This window comes from Ovis canadensis, chromosome 3 (assembly GCF_042477335.2).
Source record: "Ovis canadensis isolate MfBH-ARS-UI-01 breed Bighorn chromosome 3, ARS-UI_OviCan_v2, whole genome shotgun sequence".
In the NCBI taxonomy this organism is placed as follows: Eukaryota; Metazoa; Chordata; class Mammalia; order Artiodactyla; family Bovidae; genus Ovis; species Ovis canadensis.
This window is the reverse complement of record NC_091247.1, coordinates 31,510,947-31,523,915: the sequence shown is the minus strand read 5'-3', so window position 1 is coordinate 31,523,915 and position 12,969 is coordinate 31,510,947. Positions and strand designations below refer to the sequence as shown.

General features: G+C 51.5%; 1 protein-coding gene across 1 annotated transcript in view; it reads right to left on the bottom strand.

The window, feature by feature from the left end:
* KLHL29 (kelch like family member 29) overlaps nt 1-12,969 on the bottom strand; it is a 332,575-nt gene that overhangs the window by 21,328 nt on the left and 298,278 nt on the right. Inside the window, exon 6 of the mRNA XM_069582659.1 lies at nt 5,556-5,694. Coding sequence (XP_069438760.1) covers nt 5,556-5,694 — 139 coding nt within the window. The remainder of the gene's footprint in view (nt 1-5,555; nt 5,695-12,969) is intronic.

Sequence of the window (12,969 nt, the reverse complement as noted above, 5' to 3'; positions counted from 1 at the left end):
GGTGATGGAATTCCAGTGGAGCTATCTCAAATCTGAAAGATGATGCTGTGAAAGTGTTGCACTCCATATGCCAGCAAATTTGGAACACTCAGCAGTGGCCACAGGACTGGAAAAGGTCAGTTTTCATTCCAATCCCAAAGAAAGGCAATGCCAAAGAATGCTCAATCTATTGCACAATTGCATACGCTGGTAAAGTAATGCTCAAAATTCTCCAAGCTAAGCTTCAGCAATACATGAACCATGAACTTCCAGATGTTCAAGCTGGTTTTAGAAAAGGCAGAGGAACCAGAGATCAAATTGCCAACATCTGCTGGATCATCAAAAAAGCAAGAGAGTTCCAGAAAAACATCTATTTCTGCTTTATTGACTATGCCAAAGCTTTTGACTGTGTGGATCACAATAAACTGTGCAAAATTCTGAAAGAGACGGGAATACCAGACCACCTGACGTGCCTCTTGAGAAACCTATATGCAGGTCAGGAAGCAACAGTTAGAACTGGACATGGAACAACAGACTGGTTCCAAATAGGAAAAGGAGTACGTCAAGGCTGTATATTGTCACCCTGCTTACTTAACTTATATGCAGAGTACATCATGAGAAACGCTGGGCTGGAAGAAGCACAAGCTGGAATCAGGATTGCCAGGAGAAATACCAATAACCTCAGATATGCAGATGACACCACCCTTATGGCAGAGGGTGAAGAGGAGGTAAAAAGCCTCTTGATGAAAGTGAAAGAGGAGAGTGAAAAAGTTGGCTTAAAGCTCAACATTCAGAAAACGAAGATCATGGCATCTGGTCCCATCACTTCATGGGAAATAGATGGAGAAACAGTGGAAACAGTGTCAGACTTTATTTTTTGGGGCTCCAAAATCACTGCAGATGGTGACTGCAGCCATGAAATTAAAAGACGCTTACTCCTTGGAAGGAAAGTTATGACCAACCTATTACTTTGCCAACAAAGGTCTGTCTAGTCAAGGCTATGGTTTTTCCTGTGGTCATGTATGGATGTGAAAGTTGGACTGTGAAGAAAGCTGAGCGCCGAAGAATTGATCCTTTTGAACTGTGGTGTTGGAGAAGACTCTTGAGAGTCCCTTGGACTGCAAGGAGATCCAACCAGTCCATTCTAAAGGAGATCAGTTCTGGGTGTTCACTGGAAGATGCTGAAACTGAACCTCCAGTACTTTGGCCACCTCATGCAAAGATTTGACTCATTGGAAAAGACCCTGATGCTGGGAGGGATTGGGGGCAGGAGGAGGAGGGGATGACAGAGGATGAGATGGCTGGATGGCATCACTGACTCAATGGACATGAGTTTTCGTGAACTCTGGGGGTTGATGATGGACAGGGAGGCCTGGCATGCTGTGATTCATGGGGTCGCAAAGAGTTGGACACGACTGAGTAACTGAACTGAACTGAAGAGCATGAGGGCCTCAGTTTGAATGCCAGATCTACTGGTTACTTAGAATTCCCTTGCCTCAATCCCTTCATCTGTAGAATGGGGGCACCTGCTCATCAGGTTCAATGGGGGTGGGGCTTGCAGGGTAACATTAAACATCTCAGCAGGTCTCCCTGTGGGCTGGGTCTTGCCCTTGTCAGAGGAAGGACTAGAGTTTGAAACTAAATAAGGGAAGATGAAGGGCAAAAGGCTGCTGCAGCCTCAGCAAAGGTATAAACCCAGGTGAAGGAGGAACAGGTGGATCCAGCCTGGGGCTCTGGGCTGGGGGCTGCTGGGGGGTCGCTGACGGGGCTCTGAGCTGAGAAGGCTGGTCCAGAGGACACTCTGATACGTGGCTGTCCCACTCCTGGTCCAACTGTCATCTTTATTAACTGCAAGCCTGAACATGACACCCCCAGGTTTAGAACAAGCCCTGTAAGCTGACTCCCGTCTTCTGCACTGCCTCGTCCCCTCCGTCTTCACCTTGCACTTGATGTTGCAGGGATCCCTGCTCACCTGTGCTACCATCACCCCCTGCCATCCTGAGGCCCTGAGCTTGTCTGCCTGGCCAGTTCCTCTCTGGGTTCAAAACCCAGGCCAGATGCCACCCCTATCCCAGGGGCCATCTCCAAACTTCCCTCCCTTGTGGAGTCAGGCAATTGGCCTGGGAGCCAGCAACCCTCCTCTGCTGCCTTCACCCTGCACTCCCAGTCGCACTTTACAGTTTCCTCCTCCCCAGACCATGGTCTCCCCAAGGGCCAGCGCCCATCTCATCCAGTGGTTCCCTGAACCCAGGAGGGGCTCCTGCTTGCTTGCTGGGTGAAGAGTAGGGAATGACTGGGCTCCCCATGTCTGGTCTGTGGCTCCAGGTGAGGGCGTCGTACTGGGGTTGGGGCTGATGCTGAGATGGGTCCTCAGTGGGTTCAGAGCAAGGACTGCATCACCTGTGCCAGGCTAGAGGCCGGAAGGAGGCCAGCCAGAGCCCCCAGGCCTGGGGTCCCAGACAGCAGAGGGAGGGCCTCTGCCCCTGACAGGGCTTACCTAGGCCCTGGGGAAGGGCAGGGCCCGGGTGTCACGGCCCACAGATGGCCCCCACACCTCTGCTTGTGTTAGTGCAGCTGTCTGAGAGGAAAGACCCTGCGTGGGGTTTGGCGGGTAGGGCCTTGCTCTCCTGCTGGGTCATTCTGTCTACTGCACACTAAGTCTCGGGGTCACAGACTCAAGGAGGCAGAAGTGACATGGCAATGGCAGATGCTCCCTGACCACTAAGAACGTGAGATACTCGAGGATTTTATATGGCTCGGAAGGAAATTATCTTTCTATAGAGTCTGCTTTCCTCCCCTGAAGGCATCTTCTGGCCCCTGTGAGCAGAAATAGTGACGTGTGCCCACGGTTAGGACGAGGGAATTTTTTTTTTCTTGGCTGCATCTTGCCTCTTGCAGGATCTTAGTTCCCCCACCAGGGGTTGAATCTGGGTCTCTGCAGTAAAAGTGCCAAGTCCTAACCACTAGAAAGTGAAGGTGTTCATTACTTAGTCCTGTTTGACTTGATTAGTTGTGTTTGACTCTTTGCGACTTCTTGGACTATAGCCTCTGCCCATGGAATTCTCCAGGCAATAATACTGGAGTAGGTTGCCATTCCTTTCTCCAGGGGATCTTCCTGACCCGGGGATCAAAGAACCCAAGTCTCCTGTTTTACAGGCAGATTCTTTACCACCTGAGCCAGATGACCTTGGAATTTTCTGGCATGATTTTGAACTGCAGGGCATTTCTGGATTCTGCTGTGGCCTCCTCTCCTGCTGAGTGACCATCCTGTATGCTGAAGACTCAGCCCTGTCTCCCCAGACCTCAGATCTCTGGGTGCCTACCAGTCATCTCTACTTGGGTATCTTCAAGCTGCTGAAACTTGACAGGCCAAACACTCAATGCATCACCTATCCCAGCTCGCCCCTGACCTTGGTCCGTGGACCTGTCTGTCTGTGCTTGCACTCAGGAAGCCCTGCCCATCCCCTCACCATCACCCTGTGAGAGCAGAAAGGAAACCTGAACATTATTTGAACCAACCTCCTGTTTTACAGATGAGAAAACCCTGAGGCCTGAGGGAGAGGACATGACCTGACTGGGGTCACAGGACAGAGTCAGGGGTAGAACCCAGGTCTCCCGGCTCCCAGCTCTGCTCAGCCCCGCACCCAGCCTTTCTGGTTAGGGTCACTGAGGCCCGTCCTGCAGTTCTCCCATCTGAGAGTGGGCATCTCTGTTCCGCTTACCCTGACGGGCTCCACACCCTCAGAGCGAGCCCAGGGCCCTGGCCTGGAGGTCAGGGCCTGCCATGCCGTCCCACGCCATGCCGTCTCACCCTAGCTCACACTTCTCTCTGGGAGGGCCATCTCTTCATCCCCACTGCTCATGACTGTCTCTCCTCAGCTTGTTATTCCAGGCAACCCATCCTTTGCCTGAAACATTTTAAAACATTGTAGAACATTCTTTGCATTCCAGAACATTCCAAGCAACCCATCCTTTGCCTGGAATGTTCTTCTTCCTTCTTTTTGGTCTGTCCAAGAAGCCTTCACTACTTTGGGTTCCCACCTAGCCGTGTCTCTTCTCTGTTGTGTGTGAGCTTCTGGCTTTACATGTATGGTCTCTGACAATAGTCAAAGAGCTCCTGCACTCCCCTCGCCCACATCTTTCTAGCCCAGGGCTGGGCCATCGCTCAGTACCAAGCTGCCCCTGTATCCTGCCCACTCTGTGCTCTCCAGCGATCTGGAGCAGGGACCAAGGCCGAGGATGCCGGTTCTGCAATCCAGCGGCTGGGTGCCGGCCACTGTCGGTTGAGAATTTGCCAAGAGTGGCAGCACAAAGACCTCCTTTGGCCCGAAGAAGCCACTGGCCGTGCCCCTTCACCCCAGAGCTCGTGCCCCAACCCCTGTGCTCGGTCAGAGAGAACCCAAGCACCGGGGGCGGGAGAGCCAAGCTATCCATGGGACTGGAAGTCACAAAGAGCCTGCCCGTTCCTGCATGGCTGGGGCCAGTGCGGCTGCGCAGGGCTCGCACGCCGGGCAGCTCAGCTCGAAGTGAAAGGACACAACAGATTGGAAAGGAGATGCCGGCCAGTGTGCCATCCTGGAACAAAACACAGTCACTCTGGGGTTAGTTGGCAAGTCCAAACACAGCAGTGGGAAGCAAGCAGAGGTCTGTCCTCCCACTCTGAGCACAGTCCTGGCTCAGCGTCCGCCCCGGAGAGGCTGCAAGGCAAAATGAGCAGCGGCATTAATCTGCTGATGGGTGAGAGAAACAGGAGCGTTACCCTGGGCTGGCCCCCACGTCTGCTCTCCCTCACTAAGGCGCTAGAAGGTGGCCCCTGACTTCTTTGCAAGGGTATGAAGCAGACAAAGTAAAAAAAAAAAAAAAAATCAACATAATGGAAAAAAAAAAGATGCTCATGCACCATTAAGACTCATTCAGGTAGAAATAGCCGGGGCAGAGGGTAGGAGGGGAGGGGAGCAAAGGCTGAGAGAGACCGTGTTTAGGACACACCTGGTCTGTGCTCAGAAGGGCTGGCTTAGGCTCAGTGTACAAGTATCGAGACATGCAGCATGAATGAGGCTTTGGCTACAGGTCAGTTCTCCCTGACTTGGGCTGTCGGAAGAGTGGCCTCGTGGGTGCCTCGTGCTCCTCAGTGGGGGACAGTCTGGTCGATGAGCTGTCCTAGCATTAATTCACTGTCGACAGCAGCGGTGATGGTGCTGGGGGCCTGTGCTGGCCCAGTGGGAGCAGTGTGCAGCAGTCCCTTAGAGTGGAGTCTGCAGTCCTCCTAACCTCAGCGAGGGCTCGCGAGCCACTGAGAACGCAGGACCCTCAAGGGTGGGGTGGAATGTTGCCCACTGCTGGCAGAGGCCCCCCACCCCAGGGACCAGCAAAGCTGTGTGGGATGGGCTGGGGACAGTGGCTGCTCTGAGGCTGTGTGTGAGAGGGCACTGGGAGGAGGAGGGGGAGGAGAGATGGCTACTGGCTCTGTGACAGGGAGTCACGCTTCAGGAACCTGTAAGAGAGGGGAGGAGAAAAGCGACACAAAAGCGTCCTACAAAGGAACAGACCCGACCACAGCTGGAAGGAAGGCAAACCTTTGAATCAGGTCCTTGAAATACAAGCTGCAGGAAGCTAGAACATTTTGGTGGACTTCAAACTCTCTGCCTTCAACAACAATTTTCAGGTCTGTAAACGCTTTCGCTCTGCGCTGCTGGTTCAATTCCTTCAACATTTCTGCAGAACAGAGAAGACAGACAGGGCCAGGTTCCCATTAAGAGTTTTTTTTTTTTTTTAATTAAAATTTTTTTTTCAAGAAGTAGAGAAATAGGAAAATACTTGATACTGTTTCTTGGCAAGACTGGCTCAAACACTGACAGTCAAAAGAAGTCACAAACAATGCGTAAACAAGCAGCAACTGGGAGGGGTTACATAATCAAAGGAATTTGGCTTTCAAAAGCGAAAAAAAAAAAAGTCCCCAACACAAAACAACAACAAAAGAAACCCAGAAACTAAAAAAAAAACAAACCCAGACTTGAAAGACTGGGAGAAAAGTTTCCCATACCGACAATTGGAAACACAGAGAATACATCATCATAGACAACTGAAAACTGGGATTTAGCTACAGAACAAGTTCTCCAAATGCCAATGAGTGCCGATGTATCTGATACCAAGTAAAGCATGGCATTGTGATGTAAGATGGGCTGGATATGGTTCAAAGGAATAAAAACCACAAAACCTGCAAAAACAGCGTCCCTTACGTTAGATACTCACAGCCATGGCTGGGGCGGGCTTCTTGGGGAGGGGTCCCCAAGAAAGGAGGGGTGGAGTGGGGGCCTGATGAGCACCTCCTTTTCACACTTCCGGGACTGATGTGGGGGTTTGGGGGTGAGGGTGGGGAAGCAAGCCAGGGGCAACGATAGTTGATACCTCCTCCCACTTCCTGAGTCATCCTCTCAGGACCCCCTCCCCTCATCTGGGTCTTCAGCACAGGAGAGCCTGGCTTGCAGCCCCAGGAGGTTCCAAGAAGTGGCCTTCCAGCCTGACGCACACCTACCTTTGCCTGGTGTCTTGGCCACCTGGGGCCAGCACAGAAAGCGCCCCAGGTGCTTGGGCTCCGAACGTGGGCATGTCAGAAGCTTCTCCCAGACCCACTTCAAGGCTCAGAGGAGGGAAGGAGGAGAGCCTGACAACTATCCTGCTTAGTTTATACAAACACTCTCACTTGCAAAGTTAAAGCCTTCAGAGGAGCAACACTCCCACCAGCCTTGCCCAGCCTGCCTGCCCCCCTGACCCGATCTCCTCCTGGATAGAGCCTGCCTGTAGCTTTCCTGGTTGCTGGACATCAGAGGTCCAGATTCTTGGGCTAGAATGACCTGGACTATTCAGCAGCTGAATGGGAAAGGATGGTCTGCAGAACTGAGCCCCATGCTCTAAGTCCCCCACTGGAACCTCGAGCCCCATGGGTGGGTCTTTGTAGCACCCTGGCTGGTGTTCTGGAATTACCCTCCGGTGGGCCCTGCTCCAGCCTGACCACTCATCTCTGTCCTCCTGGGCCATCATCAACTGCCTGCCAAGATACCTGCCGAGCCCAGCTCCACTTCTGACACTCCTGTCTGTGGCCAAGGCCCTGTGCTTCCTGAGCCTCTGTTTCTATGTCTGTAAAATGGGGATGGAGACTCCCTCTGTTCTAGTCCCAGAACTTGGTGAAGATCAGATGCTCACAATCAGAGATGGGCAAGAGTTTGTGGGCTTTGAGGTCAGCCAGACCCTTCGAGAGGACACACTGGGAACTCATGCGGTGGGTACTGAGGTGCTCGGGCAATGCCAAATCACTGTCCCTCACCAAACCAACATCACGCTGAGCTGGGGTCACTGCAGGGCACCTACAGGAGCGTGTGTGTATTGGGAAGGGCGTTCATTTGCTGGGGACTCTAGAGGCTCCCATGGGTGTGCTCCAACCTGGGGCAAGGGAAACCAGCAGGGCGCAAAGCCCCAGGTGGAGGGCAAGGGGGACACAGTGAGGTGGATGCAGGGGACAGACACAAGGCCTGGGGAGAGACAGAGATGTGACGGGAGGACAGGAGGGGGTCAGATCTCAAAACCCTGTGAGCCAGCTTAATGCTCTGGGCAAAAGGAAGTCAGTAGGGGTTCTGTGCAGGGGGGTGGCCAGGGTGGACTCCAACAGTCATGGCAGAGGCAGGGTGCAGGGCAAGAAAGCACCCTGTGGAGAGAGAGCTGGGCTTCAGAGCCAAGACTAGGGGAGACCCTGAACTCTCTTATTGGTGTGTGATCTTGAGAAAGTTACCCAGACTCCCCAAAGCTTCCATGTCCCTGTCTGGTGAAGATTAATGGCACTATCCCATGGTCAGCTGTTAGCCCTGTGCTCAGCACATGCTAAACACTCAATGGTGGTAAGTTCGATGTTTTTGTTGATGGTGGTGATCACTCTGCAATCCAAGTGAGAAGTGACAAAGGCCTGAGCTGCAATGGTGACAGAAGGACTGGAAAAAAACACAAGTATTTCGGCCATGGGTACCCTGGCTCCAGTATTTTGGTCATCTGACACGAACAGATGACTCACTGGAAAAGTTCCTGATGCTGGGAAAGATCGAGGGCAGAAGAAGAAGGAGTCAGAGGATGAGATGGCTGGATAGCATCAGCGATGCAATGAACACAGACTTGGGCAAACTCCAGGAGATGAGGGACACGGAAGCCTGGCATGCTGCCATCCATGGGGGTCTCAAAGAATCGGACATGACTGGGTGCCTGAACAACCACCACGGCTATCAGTTCTGCAGGAACCATAACGGGGTTGGGGGGCATGAAGACCACTTCCCGCTGCTGGGGGGACCTCGGGAAGGGAGAGGGTGATGAATTCAGCTGTGGGGATAAGGTTAGGGCCATGGGACACCTGGGGAGAGTTGGCAGTGGGGACCTGAATCACACAGCCTGCGGGGGTGGACCAGACTCAGGGAGAACCTGCAGGGTTGGGCTGGGTTAAGGCTGAACTGCTATGTTCGCATCTCACATTAGCTCCACAAAGGAGCCCCAGCTGAATTCATTCCCAAACTGTGAACCAGATGGATGATGTCACCTTTCGGAGTGAAATCCCATGGGGAGATGGGGTAGGGGGGTGTGGGGGGAGAAAGAGCTCTGGGGTGGAATTTCCGGTTCTTGTTCCAGCTTTGCCACTAATTGGCTGGTGACCCTGGGCCAGTTGCTCTAGCTTTTGGCACTCAGTTCCCCCAAGCACCGTGGGCACGTGCTCTGGTGGCTCCAGTGGTCACTGCATAGAGAGATGGATACGGCCCAGACGCCTGCTGAGTTAACTGCGCTCAGGCGACGGGGAGAATGCAGGGCTAGCTGCACGGAATGCCACGCCTCCTGGGCCCAAAGCATTCTGATTGTTTTGGAAAATTTTCCTTCAAACTAAGTTCCCAGGGATGATTTCATCTGCAGCCCCGGCCCCAGCAGCGATGCCTGCTCCCCAGGCTGGATCTGGGAGGTGCTTGGAGAGCCAGGTCCTTGGAACTGTGGGCGCTTCCTACCCTTGCTTTGTGGAAATCTGGTTTTAATAGCTGGGCAAGATTACTCAGTTTCAGGAGAATTTTTCAATTTATGAAAGGGCTCACTAGGGGAGTCCTTCTCACAGCAGGGCCCCGAGTGCGTTGGAAGTATTGATCAGTCAGTACGTGCTTACTGCTGCTGGCTGAGTGCCCAGCTGAAGAGCGGGCATCTGGGGACATGGTGACTGAGGATCCACGGGAGGAAGCCAGCATGGGCTCTGGGCACAAGCTGCCCCCCTGCCCACCCTGTCTTGGTAAAGGAAACCCCTTCATGTCTGAGGGGCTTGGAGGCCTGTGAGTTCCTGGAGAAGCCTTCAGACCAGCCACATGGTGCCCACCTTGGGTGGTCTGCAGGCCTCAGGGCAGAGCCTGCCATGGGGTATGTCTTCAAATTGGATTCTGAGGATGGCAAGCAGAATATGCCTCGACTTGTGAAGGAGGACAGGCCTTGACCTCAAGGTTCAGGCTGGCATCAGGAAATTGTTTCCTGGTCTTCTTGGCTTTGAGTGGGGACCCCACGCCCTTGCTTTGACCACCCAAGTAGCTCCCCTGTGCCCTCCACCTTGCCCCTCCTTGGGAAACTCCCTCAGCTCAGACCACCCAGAAGAAAGCACAGGCCCACCCGTTCACTAGGCTTCTCCCTCACTCCTCCCTTCCCCTCCCACCCAGTCCTGCCTCTTTTACCACCCAGAAATCTCTGCACTGATTCACTTCTTGTCCCATTCACATCAGCGCCCTATCGGAGCTGCCATCCTCTCTTACCTGAGCCCCTGCAACAGCCTCCAAGTCTGTCTACTCTTTTCTGACCTGTTCCGCCTCCAAGCCCCCTCCACACAGCAGCCTGACAATCAGCCTCTGCTTAAGTAAAATTTTCATGGCTTAACCGTGGGAGCCAGACCCTCTGTGATGTCTCCCTGGCCCACACCCAGCTCCTCCCCTCTCCATGAGCCCTTCACTCCCCACTGAAGCCTCAGTGAACTCCAGGCAGGTCCCCCTCCATTCTTTACTCATCTCTTTGCCTCTCTGCTCAGGTCTTTCTTCCTCCCTGCTTCTTTGGGCTAATCATCATTTTATCTTGCAATACCAGTTAAGGCATTATTTTTGTCCCAGGCCTCATTACCTCTTTCCCCTATTCCATCCAGATTTCTTGGCCCTCCACTGTCCTTGGCATCCTGTGCTTACTTCTTTAGAGCACAGTATGTGTTGTAATTATTTATTTACTTGGATGTCTCCTGCACAGGATTGTATCTTATCTTCAACACTTAGCACACGGCCTGACATATGTGTACAGCCAGTGTGCTAGACTGCAAAAATTCTTTGCAGCCCCTTCCATCAAAGGGTAGAGTTATTTGCCCCACCCTTTGAATCTTGACTGGACTTGTGACTTGTTTCAGACCCGAAAACTTGGTTGAAAGGACACTCTGTGAGGGTGAGCCACAGCCTCAAGGGGCTTTGCTTATGTTTTTTGGGAATTCACGTCCCCACCACCATTTGATCACTCCTGGGCTACTTTTATTGGAGGATGAGAGAATGCGTGCAGCAGAGGTGAGCCCTCGCAGATGAGCCATTTAGACCAGCCAGCCCCTGTCAAGATCAGCTGAGTCTGACCCAGGACACCTGAGCCCAACCCAAACAGCGCTGTGCTTATTGTGCTTAGTCGATCGGTCATGTCTGACCCTTTGCAACTCCATGGACTGCAGCCCACCAGGCTCCTCTGTCCATGGGGATTCTCCAGGCAAGAATACTGGAGTGGGTTGTCCTGCCCTCCTCCCAGGGATCAAATCCAGGTTTCCCGAATTGCAGGTGAATTCTTTACTGTCTGAGCCACCAGGGAAGTGGTTGTTGTTTTAAGCCACTAAATCTTAGAATTATTTGTTATGCAGCAACACACCTAACTGATATGGAGGCATGAATAGATGATGAACTCAAATGCTCAGAGAACTTCCTTTGTGTCCGTTTCTCCTTTGCTGGTTCAGTGTGAAGTTCATTCTTTCCACTGTTGCTGTAAAATTACCATCTTAACCATTTTTAAGTTCAGCCGTGTTAAATACATTTTATTACTCTACATTCTACGCTTACTGTTATATATTATACATTTTACTGCTGTGCAAGTTTTATCCCGCTAAACTGAAATTCTGTACCCCTTAAACAACAACTTCCTGTTCTCCTCTTTCCACATCCTTCTGTCTCTACAAACTTGACTATCGTAGGTATCTCCTATAAATGGAATCGTGCAGTATCTGTCTTTTTGTGGCTGACTTATTTCACTTAGCACAGTGTCCTCAGAGCTCATCCATGTTGTGGCATGTGTGAAAATGTCCTTCCTTTCTATGGGAAGAACAGAGAGTCTTCTTTTCTTCCTTTTAAATTTTTTTTTTTTTTTGACTGTGCCTCTTGGCCTGTGGGATCTTAGTTCCCTAACTAGGTATTGAATCATTGTATGAACTGACCACCTTTTGCTTATCCATCCATCTGTCAATGGACCTCTGCGTTGCTCCTTTCTTTGAACTGCTGTGAAAAGTACTACTGTGAGGCTAATTCTTTTTTTTTTTTTTTGGAAACCAAGCATTTATTTATTTTTAAACTTAAAAAAATAATTAATTTAAGATACCTAGTCACAGACATCTCTAAATTCCTTGTCTCAAACTTCATTTAACTTGATTAGGGTAACCCAACTCTATGAATCCAGCAGCCAGTGGCATCAGAGAGAAAGGAGACTGCAGACCCTGGGAAGGGTCTGCCTGGAGCTGGAGGCTTTGCTTGTTTGTGTGTGTTTTTTGTAACGGAGGGAGCTTTATTTATTTCTTTAATTTATATGTCGCACTGCACGACTTGTGGGATCTTAGTTCCCTGACCAAGGATTGAACTCAGGCCGTCAGCAGTGAGAGCTTGGAGTCCTAGCCACTGAATCACCAGGGAATTCCCTGGATGCTTTGCTTAGAGGAGAGTGAAGCCACAAACAGAACCAAGACTGGAGATGAAGTTGCAGCCAAACTTCTGCATATTTTTCACCAAACGACACAAGTTATTTGTCAGAGATGAATGGGCTCGTTCCAGCTGGACTGGAAGGGCTGTCTGAGGTGGCAATAAGGAGGAAGAGATGTCAAATATTAAAAGGCAACGAATTTCAGTGGCTTTGCAGCAGAGAAGTCCATTAACTCAGAGCCCCGAGAAAGGTTGTGAAGCCAAATAATTTTTTTCAGAGCTCAAGTAAGAACCCAGCTAGGTGATAAATACACCCAATCCCATTGGTCTTTATGACACGTATTTGATAAAGGATCTGAAACAATTATAAACTCAGAGCAGTTGTGAAATATACTGAGAAAGCCCAGCAAAGGCTGTGTCACACACACCCAGCGGATAATTTATTCAGGAGCAGGAGCCCGACAAATGTTGACACCGTGGGGACAAATGGTGGCTTTACACAAACACAGCCTCCTGCTGCTTCTTTCACAGGCAGTCAGGGAGTGGCTGGGCTGCCAAGCGGGACACTGCTCTTTCACTTCCTCCCTCCCCCACCATCACATATACACATCTCCGCCTTCTTTTACAAAGAAGAACTGGGCTCAGAATCAGTCTTGAGAGCCAGCTGGGCTTCAGCTTCCTGGTAAGATGGAATAAAACCTGTGGACTGCACGCCCAGCCTGAGTCGGAAGGATAGGCCTTCTCCTGGGGAGTCACGCCATCTTAGCCCCACCATCCCGAGGGCAACCCCTCCCAGGAAACGGGGTTCTCTAGAGAAGGCTTCCTGCCTGACTCACTGTTTTAGCCAGGTTGTCTGGTTGTCCAAATGGAAATTCCTGCCATTTACCTGAAAGGGAACAAAAGCCCTAAGAGCAGTCACCACCTCCCAGCAGCCTGCCTTTTCCAAGTTGTCTAACCCTGGGTGACAGACCTATTTCTCAAGCAGTGACAAAGGCACCCAAGGTCCTTTCTGTCCCTA